The sequence below is a fragment of the Anabas testudineus genome, chromosome 18 (assembly GCF_900324465.2).
Source record: "Anabas testudineus chromosome 18, fAnaTes1.2, whole genome shotgun sequence".
In the NCBI taxonomy this organism is placed as follows: domain Eukaryota; kingdom Metazoa; phylum Chordata; class Actinopteri; order Anabantiformes; family Anabantidae; genus Anabas; species Anabas testudineus.
In genome coordinates this window covers 16362610-16390306 of record NC_046627.1, presented here as the reverse complement: position 1 = coordinate 16390306, position 27697 = coordinate 16362610, and the positions used below count along the sequence as shown (strand labels likewise).

At 37.9% G+C, this 27697-nt stretch overlaps 1 protein-coding gene across 1 annotated transcript in view; it reads right to left on the bottom strand.

Moving 5' to 3' along the window:
- The window catches only part of LOC113157683 (phospholipid-transporting ATPase ABCA1-like), a 135803-nt gene that overhangs the window by 68853 nt on the left and 39253 nt on the right, over positions 1-27697 (bottom strand). The window contains 15 exon segments of the mRNA XM_026353281.1: positions 122-261; positions 727-759; positions 870-977; positions 2818-2866; positions 4840-5042; positions 7939-8014; positions 9426-9640; positions 13273-13410; positions 14073-14212; positions 14907-15038; positions 16327-16498; positions 17082-17195; positions 17516-17720; positions 20713-20934; positions 24905-25127. Coding sequence (XP_026209066.1) covers positions 122-261; positions 727-759; positions 870-977; positions 2818-2866; positions 4840-5042; positions 7939-8014; positions 9426-9640; positions 13273-13410; positions 14073-14212; positions 14907-15038; positions 16327-16498; positions 17082-17195; positions 17516-17720; positions 20713-20934; positions 24905-25127 — 2170 coding nt within the window.

Here is a 27697-nt window from a genome sequence, read left to right as displayed (position 1 = left end):
ATATGTCATTAACTGATTTTGAAAGCCAACATGTATTTTATACAATCCTACCTTGATCCTCCTATGAAACCTTCCAAGTATAAGCTTTCAATACATCAATATGACAGACTGAGGCCATTACCTGGGCAATGAGTCCCTTGCGGCTCCTCCGGGCGTGGTGGAAGCGTTTGATGAAGAGAGCCAGGAACTGTCTCCTGATCAGCTTCCACCCAGTGATGACCGTGGACCCCTTTCCAGTCAAACTTGCATTCCTGTTTGAGTCTGGAGTGGACGTTGACCCACAGTGTTAATCATCATATCTACATATGTAGAAAACCGCTGCTAATGGGTTAATCATCAAATATGACTTAAGTCTTAAACCTGCCAGCTGCTCACTACCAAACTGTTTTTCAACATATTATGAATTTGTGTAAAAGGAGAAACTCAGGAGAAAAATAAACAAAGACAAAGACGAGATTTTGTAGAAACCTTTGTCACACTGAGGAAAGAAGCACTACACAGGAGTTCACAGTAGTCATTAAGATAGTAAAAACATATTCTGATTAAAAATGAAATTAAGAAGGATAAAAGAGCATTTGTTTTATAAAGACAACATTGAAAAAGGCAATTCAGATAAAGCTGTTTACTTATTGTGCAGATGAAGCTCTTGTTTAGGTGTGCCACTGAATTTAATTATTAACTGAAGAATAGAATATTTGTGAGAGGAAGACGTATACATATACCTACCTTCCACTTTACTTTTGAATCTTTCCTTTAAATCTGCATAAGAGACATAAAGGAACAAGACTCAAGCTTCAATACAATAAAACCTCTAAACAGTAATAAGCAGACATCCTTGTGCATTAACTGATCCTATTGCAAAGACTTGCCAGTCATTGCAGAGACTTCCTCAGTTCTAGTGTGGACGCTGGCAATGCTGTTCCGCTTGGATTCGCGGGAGCTCCTTTTGCAGTCTCTCACCAACACCTCCTTTGTTGCTGTGGGAATACAAATAAGATATGTTGTTTTGGCCTGACCCAATTTAGGGTTATAAATAACAATAAGAATAGCTACCTGCCCTGCAAGACGCCATTTTATTCCCTGTAAAAGCAAAAACCCAGGTGTTTTAAGAATTCTGAAGGAATCAGATTTTAGGGTAAAAAGAAAAGTGAAGTTATTTCATGGATGCAAACATAAACACTGGAAATAAGGGACAGAAAGCCACTGAGGTCATTCAGAACCAGTGAGAGAGCGAAACTAACACCAATGCCTGGTGACAGACCTTTTAAATAACTAAGTAATGAACGTCTATGTCTATTGATAGTAATATATTGATGAAAGCTTCAATCTATGCTAATACAGATGAATAAACAAAAGGCAAATAAGATATTTTATCCAAATTTAGAGGAAAAAAAAGAGTGGATTCGAAAAGCCATGAAACCTATTCTACAAATGTAAAGTCTAAACCACACCTAGTTCTCTGCAGCGCATTCACCCATTATTCTAAGTCATTGGCATATTGTACAAAATGACCCATCTCTAAACGAAACCTTTAAGGAGACACAAATAGCAACTTTTAAAAGGGTTAGAAATATAGGAGGCAGAGCTGTCTGAGCATGTGATGAGTCTTTAGTCGGTGAACTAGAAACAAAACCTCTTCAAGGCAATTTAAAGTGTGGGACCTAAACAAAAAAAAAACAAAAAAAAGAAGTGAAATCCCTTTAAAACCCATTCAACAGAAAATAAAAAGATGTGTCTTTACCTGTAAAACCTTATATTTTTTATTTATGATACAATGAGCATATCGAATACATGTTCAGGAGACATCCTTTAAAGAATTCATCACATGGCACAGGAGCTCTATTAAGTGAAATGATGTCTCTTACCCTGCTGCACCACGACATGTTAATGAGTTTAAACACCACATATCATGACTGTTTTTCACAGATAGAGGTGATCAAACCAAGAAGAAGAGGTGGCATTTTTATTTATTTCTTTATTTTGAAAAAGAGAGCAGTGTATTTATTTATTTATTTTTAATCCTAAGACTGTATTTCCGGAGGATATGAACAAGTATTTTTCACCTAATTACTTTTTATAGGGCTGCATTAGACACTTTTAATTGGTAAAATGATTCTTCTGCTTTGTGTTACACTTTATTGTGCTTTTTTTAAATATTAATTATTGTTTTTGAAACTTGTTACTTTTGAATGCTTCACGGTGCGTGGTGTTCTGTGTGTTGGTTTTGGTGTCCACCACGTTCATCTACCAGGTTAATTAAATCATACAAGCATCCTGCTTTTCTTTTAACCATATACGATGTCATCAGTGTCAATTAAAGACACCCATTCTAATAAAAATGTTATGTACTTTAATCACACCCAGATGAAAGCCACGGGCCCTACAACACTGGTCTAATACTACAGTTGTCTTGTAATCTACAAGTTTTGCTGGAGACTTGATTTTTTCAGTTTGATTTCCTTGCATCCTTGTATCTGGATGCAGGAGTGCCAGGAACTCCTACTTCTACTCTACTTCAACCAAATACACACGATTAGACAACATCATTACAAAATGTCAAATCCAATGCAGATCTGCCTTGTGTCACAAACACCAACTGCACTGTATCTACCACAATACAGTATGTAAGTCCTTCTAAACATAGAGACAGATAATTGTCAGAGTTCAGAGGAAGTTGTTGGTATGCAGCTACGAAAATACCTTTTTTCTACTAGTGCTTGTGTTTGTGATTAAGCCATATCAGTATGTCCCAAAAGATGTTTAATATGATGTTACACGAAAATAACATGTTAGCATGCAGCCATCTTGTCTCCTTACTTTGTATTTCTGCATCCACTCCAGTATCCTCTGCCACTTTTAGAAATATCTGTGAAACAAACAAACTATTTAGCATATATCAAAGTGTACATCTTGTCATCTTGTAAGTATGCACAAGCCGGACGAACACCAACAGATGATGCTGCAGTGAATGGACGCACTTCAGCTGACACTTCTGGTAAATGTGAGTGATTTTTGTTGCAGCTACTAAACTCAAAATTTACAAAAAAATGCATCTACGGCTTTTGCTGCAGATGGCTGTTACCCCCCTTGTCAATCCCTGCTTCGAATCAGTTCAGAGCTGTGTATTCTAACCTCTACTTGAATACCTGCCAACTGGTCTGTCTAAGAGAAGAGCCCTCCTCGACTCCATTGATTAATTCAGGCCATTTGTCAAAATAAATAAATCTCACTTCCAAAAAAACCTTCTTATTTCATTTTGCTGTGCATGTCAAATTCCATGTCAGCCCTGCAAAAACTTTCTGCACCCTACTGGGAGTAGAGTTAAGTTTATAATTTTAGTTAAACGAAAGAAAGCAAAATTTTAACATGATGTAGAACTCTATAGTGAAAAACCTACTTATGCCATGAGTACATGCTGTTACATGACCTCTTTTCATGGCACACCCCATCTATTAGGCCTTGTTTGTTAGAAAGAAAACATAGATGGGTGAAATAACCTTGTCATGTCTGAATTTTTGAAATTCAAAAGGAATTATTCACACAGCCTGCAGGCCACATGTATCTGAATCATATCTGAGTTACATGGGGAGTATTAAACAACAGTCCCTCAGCGTTATGATTCAAGACAGCCCTGCAAGCCCAACATGATTCATGACTCATTCATTTACAAGATATTAGACCATGTAATGTATGGGCTGATAGCAATTATAATATTATTTGTTCGAGTGGCCGTAAAGTGGATTAATGCATTTAATAGCAACAATATTTGTTTTCCGCACAGAATTAGTTTGAATCCGAGTTGTGAAGGTCCGTCAGCAAAATTGTTCTTGATTAATGCCTCTGTAAAATATTAAAAAAAATATTAAAATTACTACTATGTTTGGAGGAACTAACTTTAAATATGTAAAAAAAAAAAACTTTCCAAACCTACGAAAGCACATGTAATCCTTTAGTTTTAATCAGGAAGGTTTGAGACTTATTTCTTCTGACAACTTCACCGTTATATTCTTTTGTACATCATGGCAAACAAGAACAAAAAGTCTATTACATAAACATGATGCAAGCGGTAGAAATATTCATCATGTAAAACCTAGTACAGATTAAATCCACTTTTTAGGAGAAATGTTTAAATATATTCTACTAGTTACTGAAAGCTCGGTGTGGTTGGTACTGAACATGATCACATGCAGTCAGTTTTAATTTGCCTTTAGTTTGAGCAACTAAACTTCACAGTTTGCAAGGCAGCGAGCGTGGTCAAGAATGTGGAGTTGCAGGACTGTGCATCACACATTTGTCAGGCCTATAGATTCAAGACTTAATAAATAATTAAAGGAATAAATAAAAAATAGAGCGGGTGTGTGTGTAACACTCATTTGAAGCTGAAGGGAACCTGAAAGCAACTAAAACTTTCTAAAAAATAGAAAATGGGTTTTAGATAACTTTCAAATTGGCATCCAAGCAATGAAAGTGAAAACCAAAAGACCCTTTTCACAGCAAATTAATTAATGGTGGCTTCATTCCATGGCTGTGATACTGTGTGTGCTCAGTCACAGACACATGGAGACAGAGCCATTGCTAATGTTATTATTTACACCTGCGCTTTTCCTTCTTTGACAAGACAAAATGTTAGCGGTGAACGGGTTTTAACTTGCAATTATAATTAAAAATGTTGCCTTTCATAATGCTAAAATTTAAGTTGGCAGAGAGAAGACAAAGAAAAGCAAGAGTAACTTTGCCTGTGTGCTTTTATGCTCCTGTGTGAATGTAAGCAGTCTGTCTACAATATATGTTTGCATGATTTTATGTCTAACGAGGCTGTCAGTCCCACGCTTACTGTACCTCCTCCAACGTGGTGTCAGAGATGCCGTAGCTGGTCAGGCCGAGATTACCCATGGCCAGGTCGAGCTCCTGGAAGAGCAGCGCAAAGGTCCCATCTCTGGCTCCGCCATAGGGCAGGACGTAGGTGATCTCCTGACCGATGCATTCCAAGAAGACCGCCTCGGGGATGTGGCGCCGCACAAGTTGACCCACAGCTGTCAGGTCTGCTAGTTGAATAGTCGTGAAGTTGCACACAAAACAGACTCCAAAGGTTGGCAAGATTTCACACATACAGCTAGGCCTGGATGTTTATACACCACCACGATGGATTTGAAAATAAAACCATCAAGATGTGATTGAAGTGTCGACTTTATTTTAACAGGAACTTTACATAAAATATGACATTTATCATTTAGGAATTAAAGTCATTTTAAGCACAGTATCTCCAATTTGAGGGGCTCAATAATATTGGGACAAAAAAGATAATTGTAAATATAACCATCACTTTTCATTTGTTGCAAAGCGCTTTTTAGCAAGAATTCAGCAGTCGTCCACTTTTGTTGTCTTCGCCAGTGCTTTCTTTCTTTTTAAGAAGATCCTGAACTGTTGTTGACTTGGCCACACCTTTGTTTGGTTGTTGCTTTTGCCTGTTTTTTAGAATTATTTTGCTTTGTCAGCCTCCTTTACTTGTGTTGACATCTCCTTGGACTTCATATTGGTAGTCTCTGTCAAAAAGCTGCCAAATACTAACTCACTACCTGATAATTATCCAGATAATTTATCTGCTTCATTTGTCTTCAAGTACAGTAGCAAGGGAATGGACTCACGGTCAGTTCACTTCTTGGCAGTCGGTTTGTCCAAATACTATCGAGCCTCTGGAAACAGAGATACTTTGCTAAAAATGGCTGTAATTCCTAAATGGTAAATGCCGTATTTTTGTGACACCTCACAACACAATAAATTTCAGCACCTTTCAAATGAAACGAGTGTTGGTGCAACGTGATTTTAGACAAACTTGGCCAAAAATCTTTTAGATACCACTGAGTTAACATATTAGGAACACAACATACCTCATACCGTGACCTTTAAACATACTGAAACACATCAGTGAACATAATTCTCCTGTCTCATCCATTCTTAGGCTGGGTCTTAGGGAGAATCAATCAGGACAGTGTTGCAGAACGCACTGCATCCATTATTGATCCAGAACCTCTCATACATAATTACTGCAGCTTAACAACCAACGGCTTGGTGCTTTATGAAGAAGTAAATGGAGCGGCTTCACACATCAGACTGAATTATTTGTGAAAATGTTGGTGCGTTTCTGTCTCTTTGCCCGTGTGTGTGTAATAAAGAGAAATGTGCTGTCACTTGGAGAGAATATGTGGGAACTTGATTACTGTTATGACAGTTTCTATTTTATATTTAAGCATCACGTGCACATAGAACCCTTTTAAAGGTATAGGCAGTTTTGATTTACCTTCACATGCACAATAACATGGAGCCTACCTGACAGTTTTCTTCTGATCATGTCTTACATCAAAGCCAAGAATGATCAAAACTAATCAAATCACCGGCATATGTGTGAGTCAGCAAATAGTTGATCTTTCTTGTTGCCGTCTTTTTACTTTCTTTAGTCTGTATATTTAAAAAAAGAAAGATCTGATTGATTATTTATGACACGCAACACACTACGATTAATACGTTGGATGAGGTTTTGTGGCAGGTTTCAATTTACGGGTGGTACACAACATACATAAAAGTAAAAACTGAGAATGTGCCGAATTAGTTTGTTTGTATTTATATTATGAAGTATATTTTTACATAGAATAAAATCCTACATTTATCTGCATAACTGTAAAACAGAAATTAAGACAAGAGCTACAGCAGAACATAAAAAAAAAATCCCTTCAAAACTTTAAACTTGCAATAGCTGATTTTTGCTAACCTGGCAACAGTGTAAACAAGTTTAATTCTCTCTTTAAATCCAAATTTGGCCTCAACTTAATCTTTAAGAAAACAGCTCTTTAGCTGCTGTGTCTGTTTCTTATTTTGTGTCATGTGGGTAGTGTGCCGTTGGTTTCTGGACATATTTGTAGCTGAAAACAGCTACTGTACCTGCTGCGGCCAAAAACAAAGCTGTGAGAACAGCGAGAGTGAACCACAACAGTAACTTTGCGGCCAAACAGCTAAACAATGAACAATGAAAATGAAATTCACCATAAAGCTCAGTCAAGCTGAGAAAAGCTGCAGATTTGATTATTGTAGGAGAATCACTATGAGAGACCCTCTTTACACTATTCTATTATTTTCAGATTGTCATTTTATTCATCGTTATCTGTGATTCCAACCTTGATGATATGGGATGGAGAGTACAGACTCTTTTAATGCTGAATAGATCTGCCGAATAACCAAATTAAAGCACATGTAATGCAGTATCCACTGTTTTATTTCAAACAAACCTCTCCAGAAATGTAACTGATTTTAAAGGAGCAGCTAAACGTACAACACCCATCTATAGCATAGTCGACCCTAGTGGCTCTTGACTGTGCTGCATCTCACACTGTTGTAGTCGTTAGCGATGCTGAGGAGCGAATGCAACTAACAAGACGACGTGATGTGTTAACTCCCTCTTTAAAGCAAAATCATGGTTCATTATCCATATTCCATAATAGGCTGAAAAATCCATTATATTTGTACCGTTTCGTAGTGTTTCATAAAACTCTCCTAAGCCTCTCTATCAGTTAAAGTCCTACTTTCTCATGTGAATCATTTTACTGAGACATTAATGTGCTCTCTAACTGTAGAACATTTTAATAGCATCTCAAAGCACTAGCATCTTTACTACTACTGAGTGCTGGTTGGTTTGAGATTAAAAAGGTAAAAAAAACCAAAAAACTTTGAGCTAATGGATATTCAGCGCACTTGTCCTATGCTATTTTCAGAGGTTTTGTGGTTGTTTGCATGTTTTGAAACACTCCCCAGGTTCTCGTGTTGTTTTGAACAACTTGCACACATTCTTCCATCACACGTTTTGTTGTTCCTACCAACTATTTTCATGTAACATGAATTTGTTCACCGTTAATTCTAAACTGTCAATAACAGAGGTGAAGATTGTACCTGAGGGATCAGAGTTGCTCCATGTTTGGCTGCCGATGCCGTCATCTGGACTGGCCCTCAAAGGATGCTCTTGCTCCTGTTAATCAGAATTGGATTTAAAAGGCTTTATCATGCCTGACCACTAGGAATGAACGGTGCTTCCTGTACAGCTGCTGTTCACTGAATAATGAATGTCATACAGAGTTTAAGTTTTTATTCATTTGATTTAAATAAAGCTTTATTTAACCTGTGGCCGGATAGTGTAGTCGAATCCCAGCTGTGGCCTACCTCCAGTAGGTCCTTAGTTAAGACCTCCTTAAGCTTACCCTGCCTTTGCCTTGTACCTTACGTGTAAGTTGCTTTGGATTTGACATTTACATTTAGTCATTTAGCAGACGCTTTTATCCAAAGCGACTTACAAGTGAATAAAAGCTTCTGCTAAATGTAAATTGTAAGCGACGACGGGTGTAATGCTGTCACCCTGTAAAACCGGTTTTAGACAATATGCACCCAATGAATGTCAACATTTAAAGGATATCAAATGTTAAATAAATGTTGCAGAATTTTTTACTTCACATCCTGTATTATGCAAAGTTTAATCACACTGAAATGGGATCTTAATTAAATTTCTAGATCTGTTTAAGACTTTAATATCAACTGTGTAACTGCTAAATCTTCACCGTCATCCCCTTGTCTTGGATAAAGTTATCTCTCTGGATAGAGGCTACTGTTCTAACTTGCCCACAAAGGTGTTTGCATGTTTAATTCATTCATTCAAACAAATGACTCCGCTTACCTCAAAGAGCCTGCAGACTAATGGTAATTGCTCTAGCCCTGCTGGCATTAGTGCATCTTGTTCATTTGCTCCTATTGATTAAAACTAAGTGCGCGAGGCACCATTGGCAAGCGAAAGCGAGAATCCCCCCTCTCCCCGGTGACAATTAGTATCATCCAGCATGTAGGCGTTTGCCTGTTCTCATGCTGGGAGAGACTAAACACAGATCATTTTAGGGGGAGGGTGGCAAGAGAGAAAGAGAGCACTCAAGAAAGCCAGCAGAAGTGCGATAATAGAGTAGAGAAAGGTTGTTGTTGTGTCAAAGGGGCTTGCAGCTAAAGTTCTTCTGTTGATTCATGAAGTCTATGAGAACGAACCCTTTCCAATTACATTAGGTTTATGTAAAGATATTTAATTAGGGATAAAAAAAAAAAAGAGGCTAATTGCAAGGTCAGACGGCATTGAAAAGAAATCATGCTTTGGGAATCAAAGGCCACTTGAGGTCACAGCACCACATTACATACGTTAAGTTAGAGCCACAATTCTGGCTTATAAATCCATGTAGGTCTAATACTGTCATTTAAATATTTGGGCTATTACACTCCTTCTGTGAGAATAGACCAAACTGTAAAGTTGTGAGACATTAAAAAAGGACATACAGTATCTGCTTAAGCACTTCCTGTAAAATGAAGATCCGGAATCCAATTAGTACCCAGAAACTATGTGTTCATACCTCTTTGGCCTGCCTTTGCATGATACCATTACGCTGAGCTGTCATCTTTTCAGCCCTATCTCGGACCAGAGTCAGATAGTAGCCGCTGCCAAAACACTTCTTTAGGAAGAGCGAGGAGCCGCAGCAACGCAGCTTGCCACTGGAGATGATAGCAATGCGATCGCCTAAGATGTCTGCCTCATCCATGTGGTGTGTAGACAAAATGATGGTGCGGCCTGAGGGGAGACAGAAAGCGAGACTCAATCAATGTTCCCTGAATGGGCACAATAAGCCAGCGTGCCTGGTGTCTGCAGTGGAGCGCACACTGCTCTGCGTGTGTGAGACAAAGTCACAGACAGCGTGTCTGAAGTAAAGAATAAACACAATGGATTGCAAATGTAAAATAGGTAAGGCACAAACTGGAAATAATACTTCCAATAGCATTTTTTTTTGGGAGCTTGTTTGCTTTGACAACTAGTGGTTATGAAAAAGAAGGCTGACAAGAAAAGATGCCACAGATGAAAACTGTTCAAATCAAGCCAATATCACAATCTGTCTCTGCATGGCAGTCACTTACTGTATCTCCTTATAGCACATTCCTCTGTTTTTTTGTTTTTTTTTCTACCCATGCCCATGGCAACAAAGCACACTCCAGAGCAATGTGTGGGCGTGAATCTAGGACGAAATTAAAATTACGATAAAGGCCACCCTAAGCCTGCTTTTCAGCGTTTCTATGAGACCACGTTTTATTTCAGCACTCACTTTTTTGTTGTGCGAGTCCTTTGATTCGAGAGGCATCACACTGAGCACAATTGCAGTGACGACTACAGCATGCCTTGCAAGGTTATTCACAGGTGTTCTAATCCTTTCAAATCACGCTGTATCAGATAACACATATTAATTATCACATACCCCGGAAATCGGAAAATGGACGAGGTTTGTAATGAAGTCGCAGCATGGCCGCGTCACTGTAATCAGCATGAAAGGAGTATCACAGCGAACTGGGTAACGTTTGATCCAGTCATGTTTTATAGCAGAAAACAGTTAATCCAACACCTTTATTATTAAGTGACAAAGAAAGAAACCTGCTGAATTCTGTGCTAGTTCAAAGTAAAGGACTTTTTTTGGCGTTACCAACGTCAAAGAGACTCAGTTTGTTTGCTCAGCTTGCTGCACCAATTGTCTTCCAGACTCTAATAGCTTCACAACTATTAGATAGAAATAAAAAAAAAACCTCTTCACCACCTTAACCACCACCATTTAGCTGACAAACTCTCTGTACAGTAGATCCGTACAGCAAAGACATCATTATGAAAAAGACTGTATCAGATCACAGCACCTCCCTGTAGAAAGTTGTGCCATATCCCGTGTATTAATCTCCAAAGGAGATGCACACTCAGTTGCTTGCTGACTAAATGGAGTCTTGGCCCTGTCTTCACTAAATTTGTTGGTGTTTATTGCAGAAGGGTCAGGCGCTCTGCTGAGCACGGTGGCTTTTTAAGGCACTAAGCTCGTTAAATTTGTATCCTCGTAGGTCACATTATCCCCAGGACAAGGACACACTCAGAGGTCATTAACTGAAGCACAACCCAGCAATTTTGCTTGGCTACCTGTTTCTGGTATTCTCCCCTCCCCTCTTCCCACGTAACCTCCTATTTGTGTCCTGCGACCAGCTGAGCAGCTAAACCCATCCCCTCTCAGTTAAGTATTTCTCTTTTATGCCACGCCAAGCATGGCTGGATCCCTCCATATATAAACTCCAACAAAACGCTGAAGTGAATGAATGCCCACAACCTAGCTGATTTAACATATGGGGGAAGAGCTATGCTTATGAAGGGGGTGGGGTGAGGAGATTGCTTGAGGTTTAGCTGAGCCTTCTCCCTGTGTACGGGAAGCTCACGCTCACGGAGGATTTTCTTGGGGATTTGTTGGGGTTCACAAAGAAAAAAAATAATCAAAACGCTGGTATAGTGTGTGACTTGGGAACAAAATAAATGTGTTTGGGCTGCAGATGGCCCACAAAGGTATACTGATTTATAGTGTGTTGTGGTGCATTACAGCACCAAGTGATATATCAACAGAGTTGGGTGTGTTCAGTTAAATTAGTACTCGCGCTGCGTACAGCAAAGTAAGACTGAAAATCTAGTTTATGTTGTTTAGAAACTGATTCTCAGTAAGACTCCTACGCAGGAATTGTTAGACAAAACTATGTTAATTGCTGCTTTGTAGAAGACAATTCAGATCAATACACTTTAAAACGACTTTGCTTTTTACGACCTGAAACTAAAGTTTTGTTCTCCACGAGATTTTCAAATATTTGAGTGTTTATTGACACAACCTTGTGATTCCTTTGAGTCTAACTATTTGCTGAAGGTTAAAAAAAATATTCTCTGTACTGAGTATTGTGCTACATGTTATTTGATGCTCACACTACTACAGTTGGATCTTCACGCCTTCCCCTCCACCCTCTGCACAGGTTTGGTTTTCATAACGTTAGCATTCTTTCTTCATTCATAAGACAAAAACTGCACAATGGCTTTTTTTTTCCTATGACTTACATAAGGTCACATACAAGAAATAAAGGCAGCAACATCTTTATGCCATTTGTACTGCAACATTGGCTTCTACCATTGATTCATTTGTATTCCTGCACAAAAAAAAAAAAAAAAAAAATGCATTATGTATGGTACTTCAATTTTTCACCCCTGGCAGAAAAACAGAGAGAAATTCATGCGAGTGCAATCAGAGTCAACAATAAATGGAGTTGTTACGAACATGCACCTTGAATTTAATAAGTACATTTAGGTTAAGTCTTGGCTTAATTCAGCTTAACTATTATACATTATTGCAGACATTACAATACATTATTTGAATTGTATAGTTTTAATCTTCACCTTCACACAACAAAAAAGTCACTAAGCTCCACCAGCATGCTGCCATATTTGCCTTTTGCACGAACCTTCTTACTCATTATTACCAGATAAATCCAGTTTACACATTGCAAATGTACACTGAGGATTTAATTGAATCTATTAACACACATACATTATGCCCATATTCCTTTATGCCTTGTGTAATTTTAAGACAAAGTTGGAACTGCCACCAACCAAATAATTTCACACAGAAGTGAATCAAAACAACACCCACTTAGGGCAATCTGGTCATCCTATCTCAGTGAAAAACCTGCACACTTAATTAGCTATGAAGAGCCACAAAAATACACTAAGTCCAATTTCTCCTTTAATCTTTTTTTTTTTTTTAAGATACAAATAGACTGCCCATCGTCTTTTTTGCTTAATGACAAACCTTAGGAACCTTCTGGAGCAAATGAATCTGGACACGACTGATTCCAGCAGCCATGATGTGGGTGTTTTCACTATAACAGAGTTATCTCCGGCTCCAAATTGGAGTGAAAGGACTTGATTAGAGAGACAGAAGCTAATGACACAGTGAGGGTGGAACGTCACTCAAAGTGCATTCAACATTTACACATCTGCTGAGAAAATGTGGGACTATTATGTCCATGTCCTGCTTACAGTCACTAGAAACCACCAGTATACAAGGCCAAAGAGTGACAAGCTGACTGATATGGCAGACAATTAGGGACTCAATTAAACAGCCATGCCAGAGTGTCTTGGATTCACTTGTCTTCCCTTCCATCTCAATCTGTTTAAGTGCAAATTACAATTTCAGTTTCTCCACCCACAATTGAGTGTCACGGAAAGCAAGGCTGAAAAATGATCAATTCTGCTGGTGAATTTAGCTGGTTCATACCATAGCAGATTTCATACTGGGTAGAGTTGAGCTGATATAATTAAATGGGGAACACCTTTGAGTGGAGCCTTGGCTCTTACCACCGATTCCATACCTTGTTTGTACTTCAACAGCAGATCCCAGATACCCCTGCGGGCGTAGGGGTCCACTCCTGCTGTAGGTTCATCCAAGATGACAATTTTGGAGCCGCCAACAAATGCTATAGCCACAGACAGCTTCCTCTGCATCCCACCTAGAAGACAGAACAATTTACAGTCAGCTATGGTATCTATGGTATGTCTCGGACATGTGCTTGTATGACAAATATGCATGTGTCCTGAGTAGTAGACATTCAGCCTATAATCAATAAACAATCCTACGCAACCATCTGTCAACATTAAGCTTCGCATGTGAATGGACGCGTTATTGGAAATTGATTACGGAGACATGTTTATTGTCTATTACATGGTGTAAAATGATTTATTCCAGGGGAAGTAGATACACCTTACTTGAGTTATTCTAGCCTCCACTCACACAGTGAGCTTTTCAAAATGCATCCAATGTAGAGCTAATGCAGTGGAAATGTCAGCATAGAACAACCTTGAAAGTCATATTTCAGTGATTTTGCTCACAAGCAATCCATGACTGGGGACGATTTATCAAGCAGGACTTGCTCCTGCCCCCTAGACAATGAATTACAACGTGTGACACACAGGTACAGTGGTTGTCAAGACAGTCGCATATGTGCATAAAAGAGCAGCTTTATCCTAAATAAAATGGATAATCTACAGATGAATCTTCTTCCCAAGGGGACAAGAATGCACAGAGAAATACAGACTGATGCACAAACAACATTTAAATCTGCATAGTTTCAATCAGACCTTCCGAGATAATCAGAGCCACAAACAGACACACCTGACAGGTTCTTGGCAAGATCCTTGCGCTTATGTGGTAAACCAACATCCTTAATCATCTGGTCCATCTCAATTTTCACTTCATCGCGGCTGCGTCCTTTCAGCCTGGCGTAAAAGTAGATGTGCTCCTCCACCGTCAGCCTGGAAAGGTAAAAATAATATCAGCGCTCTCGTATGATTGACGTGCGAGAAGATGCAGAAGTGACCACAGAGCGCATCACCTGCCACTTCTTCATATGCAGTTGTTTGAAATAACTTGTCACATTAAAGCATCTTACTGTACTTCTGCAAACTAAAATAAAGCCTTGACTATCTATGTAATCTAAACTGTCTTATAATAATGGCTACCACTATTTTTGGATGAATATTTTAACCCTTCTTGACATAGATGGTTTGACTATATGGAAATATTAATGAAAGCTACTTGAAGGTGCTCTGCCATAATTATCATGCAGGACTTGCGTCTAGTTGCAGGTAAAGTGGAATTATAGTGGGGAATGTAAAGACTGTAAAGTGCCTTGAGATGATGTCTGTTGTGATTTAGCAGTATACAAATAAAACTGAATTGAATTGAATGGAATGATGCTATTAGGAGAAATTTAGAGGACAGAGAACAAAGAGTATTTAAAAGTTCCTTTTATAAAAGAAGAGGATAATGATGTGTTGATGTGAAACATAAGCCAAGACTGAGGTCTCGTTATGCATGTGATTAAACTGCCCTGTAATTATTTTTCCCCCCTTTCTTCTTCTTTTTTTTTAAATATACCAGAGGCTAAACATGATTTTACCAATGGCCGGCCGAGAACATAGCTGGGTCACAACCCGCTAAACTCACTCATTGAACAGGACATTGTGCTGTGGGCACATTCCCAAATACTTCCGGATGCTGTCTATGTCGGTGTGGATGTCATATCCATTGATGAGGGCTGTGCCCGATGTCGGTGGGAAGAGTCCAGTCAGAATTGACCTACGCAGATGAAAAGACATGCAGAAGACACACATCCCGATTACATTCTGTAGCGACATTCAGCCTGTTGTCCATTTGCGCCTCGGGATAAGCAATTATCTAACTGCAAAAAGCTGTGACTTTCTGTTGGTGAACACTTTGATCATTATCTACAGTGGTAATAAAAGGACGACCAATCAGTCTCTGTTTAAGCACTAGAGCATGAATTTAGCCGTGTGACTAGATCTAGACACTTTTTAGATGCCTTTTGCAAGTTTTAAAGATTTCAAAAAGGGACTTGTAATAAATCAAATGACTTTTTGTTCAAACCTTATCGACTTACCTAAAGGTGAGTCAGTAAAATGTGTCAGTGAATGTTTTCTGCTGTGGCTGTGACTCCTTCACTGTCTCTGTGTTCAGTGTGGAGGGAGCAGCAGCAGCCAGAATAAAGAGCGAATGCAATCATCGACCCCCGTTGTTTGTCCCTGTAAACTACTTCTAAGTTTTTGTCAATTTAACATAACTATTTAAGTCTAAAAACATAGTTTAGTAGCAAGATAGCAGCTTAGATTCACTCTATTAATGATAGTTCAGATTATATTATTATATATTTTATAGCTAATATGATTAAAAATATGCAAATGATATCCAATTCCATCAACATCCTCTAATTTAGTTTTCAAACGTAAGAAAAGAGGATTTTCTTCACAATTGGGACTTGCACTGCATCGTTGTATCAGCATTGACTGTGTTAAACACATTAAAAAAAATTATAATAGTGAAAAATTATAAAATCTGACATTTCTCGTCAACAAAAAAGCTCTTTGTCCTACAATTCGCCTAACACTACATCACAGCGATAGGTACTGTATACATCCGAACAGAGCTTCAGTGTATGACAGTCCTTGCACTGTCCTTTCTGTTATTGTGCTCTATTATGTTTTGTTACAGTGGCTCCGAGCGGATGTCTTCCCTTCAGCCCTTAGTCTTGCATCACTTGCTCTCTCTCTCTGTGGCTCATTTTTTTCTGGGCCACTGGGTTTCATTTATTCCCTGTCATCCTGTCCCCCTAACAACCTTTCTGCTATTTTTTAAAAAGCAAGTAGATAACTTTACTATCAACACAACAGATGACTGTGTGTGATAGATGTCCCTCTCAGAAGATGTCACTTGTTGAAAGCAGTGACCACTGAATTAATGTAGTAACAGTACAGTTGCTGTGTACAAGTTAGATTAGTTACACCCTGTGAAATTACATGAACACCGAGCCAAGTGGCAAGGCATGGGAGGAACAGATAATGCAGCTCACATTGTGGTTGTTTTTCCAGCTCCATTGTGGCCAAGAAAAGATGTGATCTGATTCTCGTAGAAATCCACACTCAGTCCATCCACAGCGAGCTTCTTTCCAGTCTTGTAGATTTTGACAAGATTGCGGATTGAGACCCCCGCTTTCACATTAGGTGCTGGTTTCTCCAGATATTCTGTAGAAAGCCATGCATAGATTTATAAACTCATGTATAAATAAAGATTGGAGCAAAATAAAAAAAATGAATCAGATAAAAAATAAATCTATGAAACATACATCTTATAAAACTGCAAACCCTGATTCGAATGTTAATGCAAGTAACACAAAATAACAACAAAACTAGAATTTTGAAATAATATGTTGTCTTTTCCTCTCCAGCTCTTTAAACACGTGATTACTCTTTTTAACAACATATTGTCAAAAATGAAAAACACACGGCTGTTGACTAACGGACATAAATAACCAACCTTAGCTCACTCTCCTGAACGTTAATTGGAATTAGTTTTTTTGGCAAGTTCCTGACTTCAGTTCACCTTTTTTCCCTTCAAAGCGGCAACTTCTATTATCACCATATGTGACGAATAAGGTGCTAATGTTTGTTTGCGAACCATCCCAATTAACTTACACTTATTATTAGAACTATGTTCCCTGTAGTACACCAGCAAGCTGCTGAGAGTCTGGCAAATACATAATAATTATGTGGTTCACACTACACTTACACACTACAGGTGAGAATAGCAAATAATATGGGAGTTTACCATTACTGTTGGAGTCCGTCAGCAAACCGGGGTCAACGTCAGTCACTGAAGGTCTCCCACACCAATAAGAGGCAGTGAAAGGGAAGTACCAGGGTTTAGGGATTCCATATTGGCCTGTGATCGAGCACAGAGAGCATTAGTCATACTTTAATAACAGTCTGGCTTGAGGAATATTGTACTATCCTGTGTAGGTTTGCTCATGACAGCCCAGCACAAATCCCATCTTCTTTTAATTAGTGTCGATAAAAAAAAAAAACATTAAGAGTAGTGTGTTAGGTCTGCAGCACTGGCTATTGATTTAGCTTACACCACTTGAAGAGACCTAATGTATAAAGAGTAAAGCAGAACATCCATAGAACATGTCATTCTATTTTCAGATGCAGCTTCTCAGACAATACAGAGAAAAGGTTGGTTGATATTGTATAAAACTGTACCTGGAAAGACATTCTCAGTGTACCAGGTCAGGATCCAGTAAAAAAGAGCATCAAAGAGCATCATGACGATGGACACAACAAACGTGTAGCGCTCCCCTTCTTCTGGACTCTTGCCAATGTTGTACCACTGGATGCCGATGCCTTGCTCCTCATACTTGGCGAAATTGTCACAGCCATAGCCGAAGGCCACACATGACAACAAACTCTGTGAATGAAACGGCAAGGAAGAAAATATTTTAAAACAAAATGGTGCAGCGAACATTTCTTACGTCACTACATGTGCATTTAGAACCAGCGTCAGGTAAGCTAAGCTTAAAAACTGGAAACGAAGAGAAACCAGATCTAATTTCATTGAATCTAAAACCCTCAGTAAAACGATCAAACGTTGGTTTAGTATTTCAGTTTCTATAATGAGTTATATTGTTTCCCAAAATACTCTTTAAAATCTATGAAGTATGGTCCCAAAGAATATTCACATATGATATTTATGCAATAGCCTTTGATTTCAACAATCAGGTGAATGCACTTTAAAACTAATCGATACACTATTGTAGCAGACAGAGGAGGAATATCTACACAGGGATTAGCTGGTTTAATTGCCGTGTTGCCTTTGTAAACACTTTGAAGGACCTTTACTGTAGACAAAAACAAAGATGGAGACTAAAACATGTGTGCAGCATACTAAGATTTGTTGAATAGTTCCTACAGTAGGAAACTGCAAATGATGTGTTGCCCACGAGACATCATCTGCCATGGCCTATCACTCTGTATTGCCATGCTGCCTGCCAGCTGTTTTATCACGCCTCATTTGCTCACAGCATTTTCACTCTGGCAGAAGCATTTGCTAAAGCTTCAGAGAAGCACCATCATGGATACTGTGTCTCCAACAGTAGGCAGAGAATCCGAAAAGCTCTGCAGCAACGCCAAACGTCTAGCCTGGCTGCTAACACCACTGGCAACTTCCTGTGTTGTCCTCCTCTGCCCATCTACTGCCAAGCAATCAACAGTCAGGCACGAGATAAGAGGTGACAGCAAGGCTAGTGGGCACCCTTCTCTGACCTCTGTGTGAAAGGCTGACAAAATGACAGGAACCACTCTTTTGGCTTTTGAGACGAGGGTATTAGTTGTGAGACAAAACAAGCCCCCGCCCTCTATTGAACACATCAAGACTGCGGATTCAGCCACCATTCAGTTGGCTGCAGACAAAGAACAACATTAAGAGGAGGAATAATCCCAGTCTTTCTACCAAGTAGTTGTCTACGATATTTGAGACAAATAGAGCTGGAATGATGACGAGGTATCACAACAGAGATAAATGTTTCTGTCTGAAAAACATTTTACATGAGAACATCACAGTCTGTGAGGAATCTGTCTGAAAAAAATACCTCGAAGAGGAAAAAAAACAGGAGGCAAAAGCTGCACTGATTAATCCACTAACTGATAGTGATAGTGATTTTAGAACTGAGTAATTGTTTAAGTCATTTTTCAGGAAAAGCATTGTTTTGGTTTAGCTTCTCAAAGGTGGGGGTTAGCAGCTCGGACATGTGTTGTCCTGTGTAATGACCTATAGTCCGGAGAAACAAAGAAAATTATTCAGGCAACTTCCCAATTTTCTGATATTTTACACTGTATCAATTCATTGAGAGAATAATCAGCACAGGAGTGCAGTAGCTGAAAGGTTAAGGCAGTTGCCATGTGATTTTGCAAAACCACTGATCAATTAATAGATTTAAACAAAGGAAAATACGAGAAGTTTAAATTATTCTGTAGGAATTTTCCTTTTTTTTCCTCAGGATTTCTCCCGGTTTGAAAGATTCATTAAAAATATTTCTGGTTTGCCACAACATAAAAGGACTCAGAGCTCTTTCTTGTTTCTACCTCATTAAAAAGCTGGAAATAAAAGCGGGGGAAAATAGTGAAAGTACAGTAGATAGGAAGCTGCATTATGAATGTGCCCTATCTTATAGTGGCCCTCTGATACACTGCCTGTAGCTCTCCTTTGGCACAAAGCTGCAATCAAAAACCGTTCATATAAATTCAGGTGATCTTTTGAAATTCTGTTCCGATTAAAGACTTCATTATCAGGGACAGTGCGACGGAGAGAGAGAGGGAGACCAATGCACGGGCGCGCACACATCGTTGATAAAGTATAGGGATGAACTGGATAGTGGTTTGGTCAGGGGAACATTGCTCATGCTAATTAGAGGGCTAGAGGGCTATCCATCTACTTGGAGCAGTGGGAGAAAAATCTAAGTGCCAGGGGAGAACCTAGCAATGGCACTTTGTGTCGAGAATAAATAAGGTTTCAGTGCTTTATATTTAAAATGCTTACCTAACCTGTATGCAGCCTGTAAAAGGAAATTGAAAAGTTTCTTGAAGAAAAAGAATGACCTCGTTTTAAAGGACTTACTTAACGACAAACAATTTCAGCTGTTGATATGTTGCAACTGCTTGCTGGCAAATGCAATGTTTACAAAGTGACTTCTGTCTGTGGGCAAGTATATTATTGACTGTTTACCTTGAGACTATTTACCGTGGCCATCCACATCTAGTAAAACATTGTTGCAATTGACAAACAAGAAAAACATAACCTGATGGAAATTCTGGGAAGGATGCAATAGCGTGCAATCACAACAATGAAGATACAGGATTTTATGTGTCTTTGTCTGCAGAGAAGACAGCTTGAGGACAAATGATGCCGCCACCACCGTAAAGGTCGCTCAAAAAGGCTACGCTGAAAGTTGAGCAATAGAGTGCTATTTATCTTTATCCCTTGGAGGATAAATTAAAAGACCATACTTCCTTTTTGTCTGTTCGTTTATGTAAACGTTTCATGTTTCAGTCAGTTAAATATGTCGAGTTTTAACAAAATTCGTCAAGTGCCTAATGTGTCAGAACAACTGGCATTGTGAGTATGTCCTCCATGAGTTCCAATTCAAATTTCACCCTTCAATTCATCTTGGAGGTACACACTTCATACATTGTTTATCAGGAGACTTGTGACTTGTGCCTGTTTGGATTTAAAAGGAACAGGAGATGGATAAGAAGCAAACAACTGTGACTTACCCAAGTGTGATTATAGTAGCACAAACATAACCTAAGAATATAACTCCAACCATCAGCCATTTCTCATGTACAGTACGATAACAGCAGGGGAAGATATAAAAAAAAAATGTCAGAGCTAAAGACAGACTTACCACGGCAACCTTGGCCCGGAAACTCATGACGTCCCTCCAGGCGTAGCAGAGGACGTGAGGCAGGTAGAGGACAAAGTAGATGAGGCCACCGCACGCGGCTGCTAAGTTGGCCTTAGAGAAGAAGACGCTAATGAAGAAGCACTGAGAGATGGTGGCCAGGCAGAACACCAGCAGGAAGACAAAGATTACTGAGGGGTCGCTATACTGGAGCACTTTTCCGTACTGTGCCAGAAAAAATACATGAAAGAGGGGAGAGACAGAAATGTAAACATTTACAGTAAGTTAGTGCAAAAACATAGAAACACTGAAAATTAGCAGGAAAGTGTTGATTGAGATTAAAACAAGCAGGGAGATTCAGGAAAAATGATTTCTATAACTGATTTCTAAAACACAAGTGACAGAGTAAAAGGTGTTTGACATGGTTAAAGTAACTTAAACCTGTGTACATTTTCCCAATGGACTAATATTTAATACATAATCTGAAAGTCATGAAATACTATACATCACTCTTTTACTCTGCCAGTTTGAAGGAGGGCCCTTCTCTAGTTTTAGAGAGCTACTTGTGAATCCATCCATTCTCCCACATTGAGCTATGATGCTGCTGTCTTCTCCAAGCCTAATTCAAAAAGCCACTTGAACTGTTGGGATAATGGTGCTATTGTAATGGATGCAATTATGACTAAAAACCTTATAGAGAACACTGTTACATGGAGTGTATAAATGTTAATTATAGAAACTCGTCTAAATTTGCTCAGGCTAATTGAACCCCGTAGTACAACAGTGTTTGTAACAAAAAAAAAAATCTAATTTTAGTGCTTAAGTTTCACTTCAGATTAACGTCTTCATTATTTTAAACAAAAGTCTCATTAGTTCATGAGACTTGCTGACCTAAACTCTCCAAAAGTAGTGCTGGGCCCTCCCTGAATCATTGCTGAATCATTTTGGAATCACCTTCAGTATAAGTGTAAGGAGGAGAGCGCTGACGGCCAATGGCAGTGCACTGGACACGGCCCAGCTCAGCCAATACATGTTACTTCTCAGACCCATGATCCTCACGATCTCCTTAAGTCTCGCCTCTTTCTCCGCGACAATACTCTTAACGATCATGGCCACTGAGTAGATCCAGGCTAAAGTCATGTATAAGGGGAGGGAACGTGACAACGACCGTAGGAACCTGAAGGATGGAAGAGCCAGACCATACAAGACAGTGACACCATTTACATGTGGAACTACAGGTAATAGGTAATCTGCATCTGCAGTCTGGATAATGGTATCAGATTAAGTGAAGGTAAATGGAGTTCATATTAACAATTTATGACACAGAGGGAATTAGCATTCATTTTAATTTATGTATTTACTACCTATAAATGTTTCTCCTTATAGCTTTGTTTTGAATTTTACAAATGCCCCCGATTGTATTCTACACACTATGTTCATCACCTCATTGTTTCTCATCTGTCTACTTTGGATAATTTGTGGATTTATTTGCCTTCTAGCGGAAACGGTGGTAATGAGAGAAGCACTATCAAACATAACAGTAAAGTTGTGGTAATAACACCAGCAATGAGATGAAAGCGAAAACACACTGTAGGGCTACGGGGAGGATGATAATTCTTTGGGTTCAAGTCTATGCCACAACCATTTGCATAGATGCACTCACTTGCAAATGTAAATATAAAGATAATGATCATAACTAAAAATATGGCCAAACTCTACAGACGTCAGAGATCTCACTTAAGCATAACTATGAAATGAAACTATGAAACAATTAACTGAGTTGTGTTTAATTTATATATCTCTGTTATGTGCCACCCTTTGTTTGGGTTATAATCTTTACTCTTTAAAATAAAATAAAATCAATAACTTAAAATTGCAGGACATGTTGATGGTGTTGCTAGTTCTCACAGTTGCTAGTTAAGGCTGTTTTTTTGCCTCCCAAATGAAAACACTGTAAAACTGAAACATACAAATAAAAACATATATAAATCAATCATATCAAAAATAAAAGCACATTCAAATATCTACTACAGTACGACACGTTTCCCATCCTAGTCAAATGACAATGAAAGCGTGCCATGAAGTGCTTAAAAACTAACCTATGGAATTTCCTATTAACACACTTACAGAGATTAACATCAGTGGTGATGTTAGACAGTAGTGAGGATGAAATCCTAGAACCTCCCCTGGTTTTGGATGTAATGCTATGGACTGGAATGTTATTCTTTACTGATCTTTAATGATGATGACGTAACAATCATCATCATTTTATTAGAAGAAAACTAACCTGCATAGTAACTATAGCTGTCGAACACAAAGTGAAGTGACAAGAACAACTGTTCTTCTCTAAAATGTATGTATGTGTAAGTTCAAACTGATTATACTGAGTTACAGTACCTGGGTGAATGTATTTGTAATGTTGCATTACTTGTGCAAGCAAAATCTCATGTTATTTTTTCTGTGTCCTGTGAAGATGAGATTGATGAGATGTCAACAGCTGTCTTCCAACTGTGAAGGTGGTCTCTGATGCATTTGTGCAACACAGCAGTGAGTGTTGTGCACAACAAATTAATCACATTTTAATGGCCGAGTGGAAACATGACAAAACATTTGAAAAGGTGGCTTCACATCGTCAATACAAGGGCATACTGTTTGGTGGGAGGAAATGTATATTGATTATACCTGATCGGTGGTTATTTTTGTAAAGAAAATCTTGAACAAACACTTTGCCTCAGCTGGTTTGAAGATGTGAGTCAAATGTGGCAACAGTGCAATTCTCAGTCTGGTTGCTTAAGCTTCCCCACAACAGTCCAGAAAACAAGTGTTAGATGAAAGAGGACTCAGGTGCTGATAACAAAACTAGTTGTTGCCATACATAATCCAGATACAGCCTTATGATAATTACCATTTGATTTGCTATTATTATTAATGTGCTGAAAATGACTGTGAAATTATCATTTAGAACGGGCCTGTGATCTGAATACACATCGTGCTTGCAGTTGCTCCTCCAAGGCACTCAACTAACCCAATTTATTATTATTAATGTTTACGAATTGTTGATGACTTGCAAACACATTAGGCTGATGGGAAATTACATTTCACCCAGCTGTTCAAATATCAGTTTTTATTTACCAGTCGGATTTTCCAATTAAACTGCAAAAATTGATTAGGCTGATCTAAAATAACCATCCTTTATTTCATTAACAACGCCTACAAAACAAGTCGTTTGAAGGATGTGCTCTATCTAAAGGAGACCGATAATAATGCGGCTACATTACCAGAGGCACAAAGGGGCTTTGTTTTATGTGCCTTTTGTATCTTTTCCTAAATGTTTTTTAAGCATTTTGACTGAAATAAATTCTAATAATCTTTATATGTATATATATATATATATATATATATATATATATATATATATATATATTTGTATATGTGTATACATAAATATATATATATATACAAAGTTTATAACTGCTACTTCCTTCCACTTATGGTTATTACCCTGCAAATTAGATTAAACATAATGTAAAATAGTGGACAGCATTCAAGTGGCAGAACATAATTGATTTTCATTCCAATCATGGAAATATACAGTACTGAATATTCCCTTCTTAAATTACATAACACAAGCCATCTTTATATATAAAGGCAGAGAAGAAGAGGTGATGCAATTACAGGAAATAAAGCCCAGATATTACTTGCGTGATTTTTATTTGACTAAATTGCAGTTGGAGATGCATGCGCAATTCATTAGCCTAGGAAATCTGATTTTAAGAATCACTGATAATGATTTGATTCGGTGCTCATTAAATGGTTAGAATAACAAGAGCGGGAATACTAAAACACAAAGCATGAACAATTCTCTCACCTGTATTAACCACAAAATCCTATATTATTTGACTGGATGCATTTGGATAGACACTTATTTTCTTAGTTCTACTGCTTTGATGAGTTTCAGTGTATTTGTTTGTATTAATTTACATTATTAGATCAATCTCTCAATTCAAAACAATAAAATTAGCATTTTTCTAAAAGGTTTAAAAACACTACTAAATAAAGAATGTGTACTTATCGTAGTGGTTATTTAAGAATATGTGGTGGAAGTTTTTATTTACGATTAGCAAAAGGTATGATACTTACATGTTTATGGTTTGTGTTTTGGTATTTGCCATTGAATAACTGTTTTTCTACTGACCTTAACCATGACACTTATGAGCACACAGGGAACTGTGAGCAGAACAATGTTCTCTGTGAACCTTGCCGACCAAAGGGCACCATTTTGAATGCCAACAGCACGCATCACTTCCTTGAGCCGGAGTTCCTTCTCCAGCACGAGGCTTTTGATCATCATGCACACAGTTTCCATAAAGGCCAGCACTAGAAACATGGGGAGGACACTTCCAATACTCTCGATGAAGCTGGTTGTAAAGAAAAGCAATCAAAAAGATCAGGACTGCACATTAAGGGAGTGTATGTGAACTCTATATGTGGAGGAAAGACTGCCAGATGGGTGCTAATCATTTTCAATTGGCTGCACACTCCCATGTGTATGCATGCTCAGTTATCAGTTTATATGATACAGCAAGCTGAAACTACTACTGTCTAACATAACATAATGTTGAATGTTCTGTTTTTGGTGTACCTTCTTTAGTAAAACGCTAATAATAATTTTGGAGAATGAAGTTGGGGTGATAACAAGGAATACTGCAAGGAGTATAGCTTATCACCACACATATTGAATACAAGTGTATGTAGATATATTTCAACCATACCATTCAAACATTTAGGTTCACTTGTGTTTGTTTTCCAAGAAAACACACATGTTAAGCTATGCTAACATAATTACAAAATAATTATATAACATAGCATAGCAGAGCATAGCATAACCATCACGGTGGTCATTTATAACATTAAAAACATCTGCACTGTATTATTGAGCAATCTGATGTGATACAATCTGTTTTTCTTTTAAAAATAAGGAAATACCTACGTAAACCCAAACATTAGAATGGTATTGTTAACACAACACATTAGAAGGGGGAGCAAAGTAACCCAATGTCTTTCTAGTTGGTAGTAATGAAGCCGCTGTATATTCCACAGGCTAGAGGGGTTTTCGGGTAATGCAATGAATGATGAGGCCGAGTCAGAACATACACAGTGAAAAATTGTTCCAAAAGATGACAAGCATACCAGTGAAGAAAACAGAACCAGTGGAAATGATGGTCACCAATAGAAATGACATTCTTTTGGTCTGACAGATAGAAGGAAACCACTTCAAGGCCAACCCAGACAAACCCATCCAAGTCTATCTAACAGAATACCTCAGTCAACAGTATCAATGGAATTTAATACCATAGCAATCTCAGTGCTGTGGTGTTCATTCTACACATGGCTGAAACGTGTTTTGTGCTCAAAAAAGGTATGAGTTGTCACACATTTTTTTCGAGGAACTTAAAAATAAAAGGCATTTTGAAATTGGTCTGTAGTTGCTGAGCTTTCAAAAATCCAGAAAATACTTTCTTAAGAGATATAAAGTGCCTATAAAAAGTATTCACCCCCTTGGATGCTTCATCCTTTTATTGACATTTTAAATCAATCATGGTCAATAAAAGTTGGTGACTTTGACAAAAAAAACCAGAAATATACCTCATTAATGTCAATGTGAAAACGGGTTTCTACAAAGTAATGTCAATTAAATAAAATATATATAAGGTGAAATCAGTGTTTGCATTATGATATAATGACTGATGTAATCTAACAGATTTTTTTTTTGTCAAAGTTGCTAACTTTTATTGACCATGACTAATTTATAATGTCTGATGTAACTTAATGTGGTACAGACTCACACTAATTAGCAGTGTGCAGGTTAATTATGTAATCAATAGGTTAAAAAGAACTCTGAGACTAATTGCTCGTTTAAGTTAAGATATTATAAGACATCATCCTGTCATAAATTGCCTTATTTTCTGATAACACACTTAAAGACTTTTCCTTTCCCACGTCCTTTCTACTGTCTGGCATTCACTTTGGAAAGCATAGATGACATGAGTAATAATATAATAATATATCTGTTTACAGATATATTATTGTAAATTAAGTTTTGTAAATTAAGTTTTCACCATCTGAGAAATGTATTAAATACAACATCAGAACAGATGGAGGAGAATTCAAATCAGTCAAATACGTATATATTAACAAAGTTGATAGCACATGAGGTGCTGTGTGAATACTAAAATCTCCAAATGAAGTAATTGTGTTGTTAAATAAAAATTGAAGTATTGGGAAAAAAATTCACAACTAAATCAAAGATGCTAGTAGATGGCCAAACTACGGGTAGGAATTGCACATTTCATTTGAAAATCAAAATTAAACATATCCAGGCTTGGGATTTCTTGCCACAGGTTTAAGTTAAATTTAATTAGTTTAACATAGACTGAATATAAACATAGAGTTCTGGAAAAAATCATATTGAATAAAAATGAAGGAAATCTATTTACTTGTTAACAAAGTGTTAATAATATTATCACTAAAAAACATTCAGAAATCCGTATTTGATTGAACAACCCTGGTTTGCAATCACTGCTTTCATGTATTTTGGCTGCTCTCCACAAGTTTGTCCACATTGCTGTTGGGTAACTGTATACCACTCCTTTTGCAAAAAATCAACAGATTCAGCTGATCACCTAATCGGTACCTCATGAGGAAGAATTAGATGTGTTGGTGTAGGACTTTAACAGACACTGGTATGGAATGAATGCTATTTTCATATACGTGCTATTTGACAGAAGAAATTGCAGAGGTCTCTTGACTCTCTCTTTCTCTTTTTTCTTCTATAGCCGTATACAGTCAGGGTCTTAAAATCTTGCATGAGCCCAATTCACATGCATAGCGGAAAGACAGCTTACAGAATATTTTTTTAATATTACAAAAATATTTGGTAATATTTTGTAAAGTACACATGACTGTATCATAAAACTAAATGTGCTTA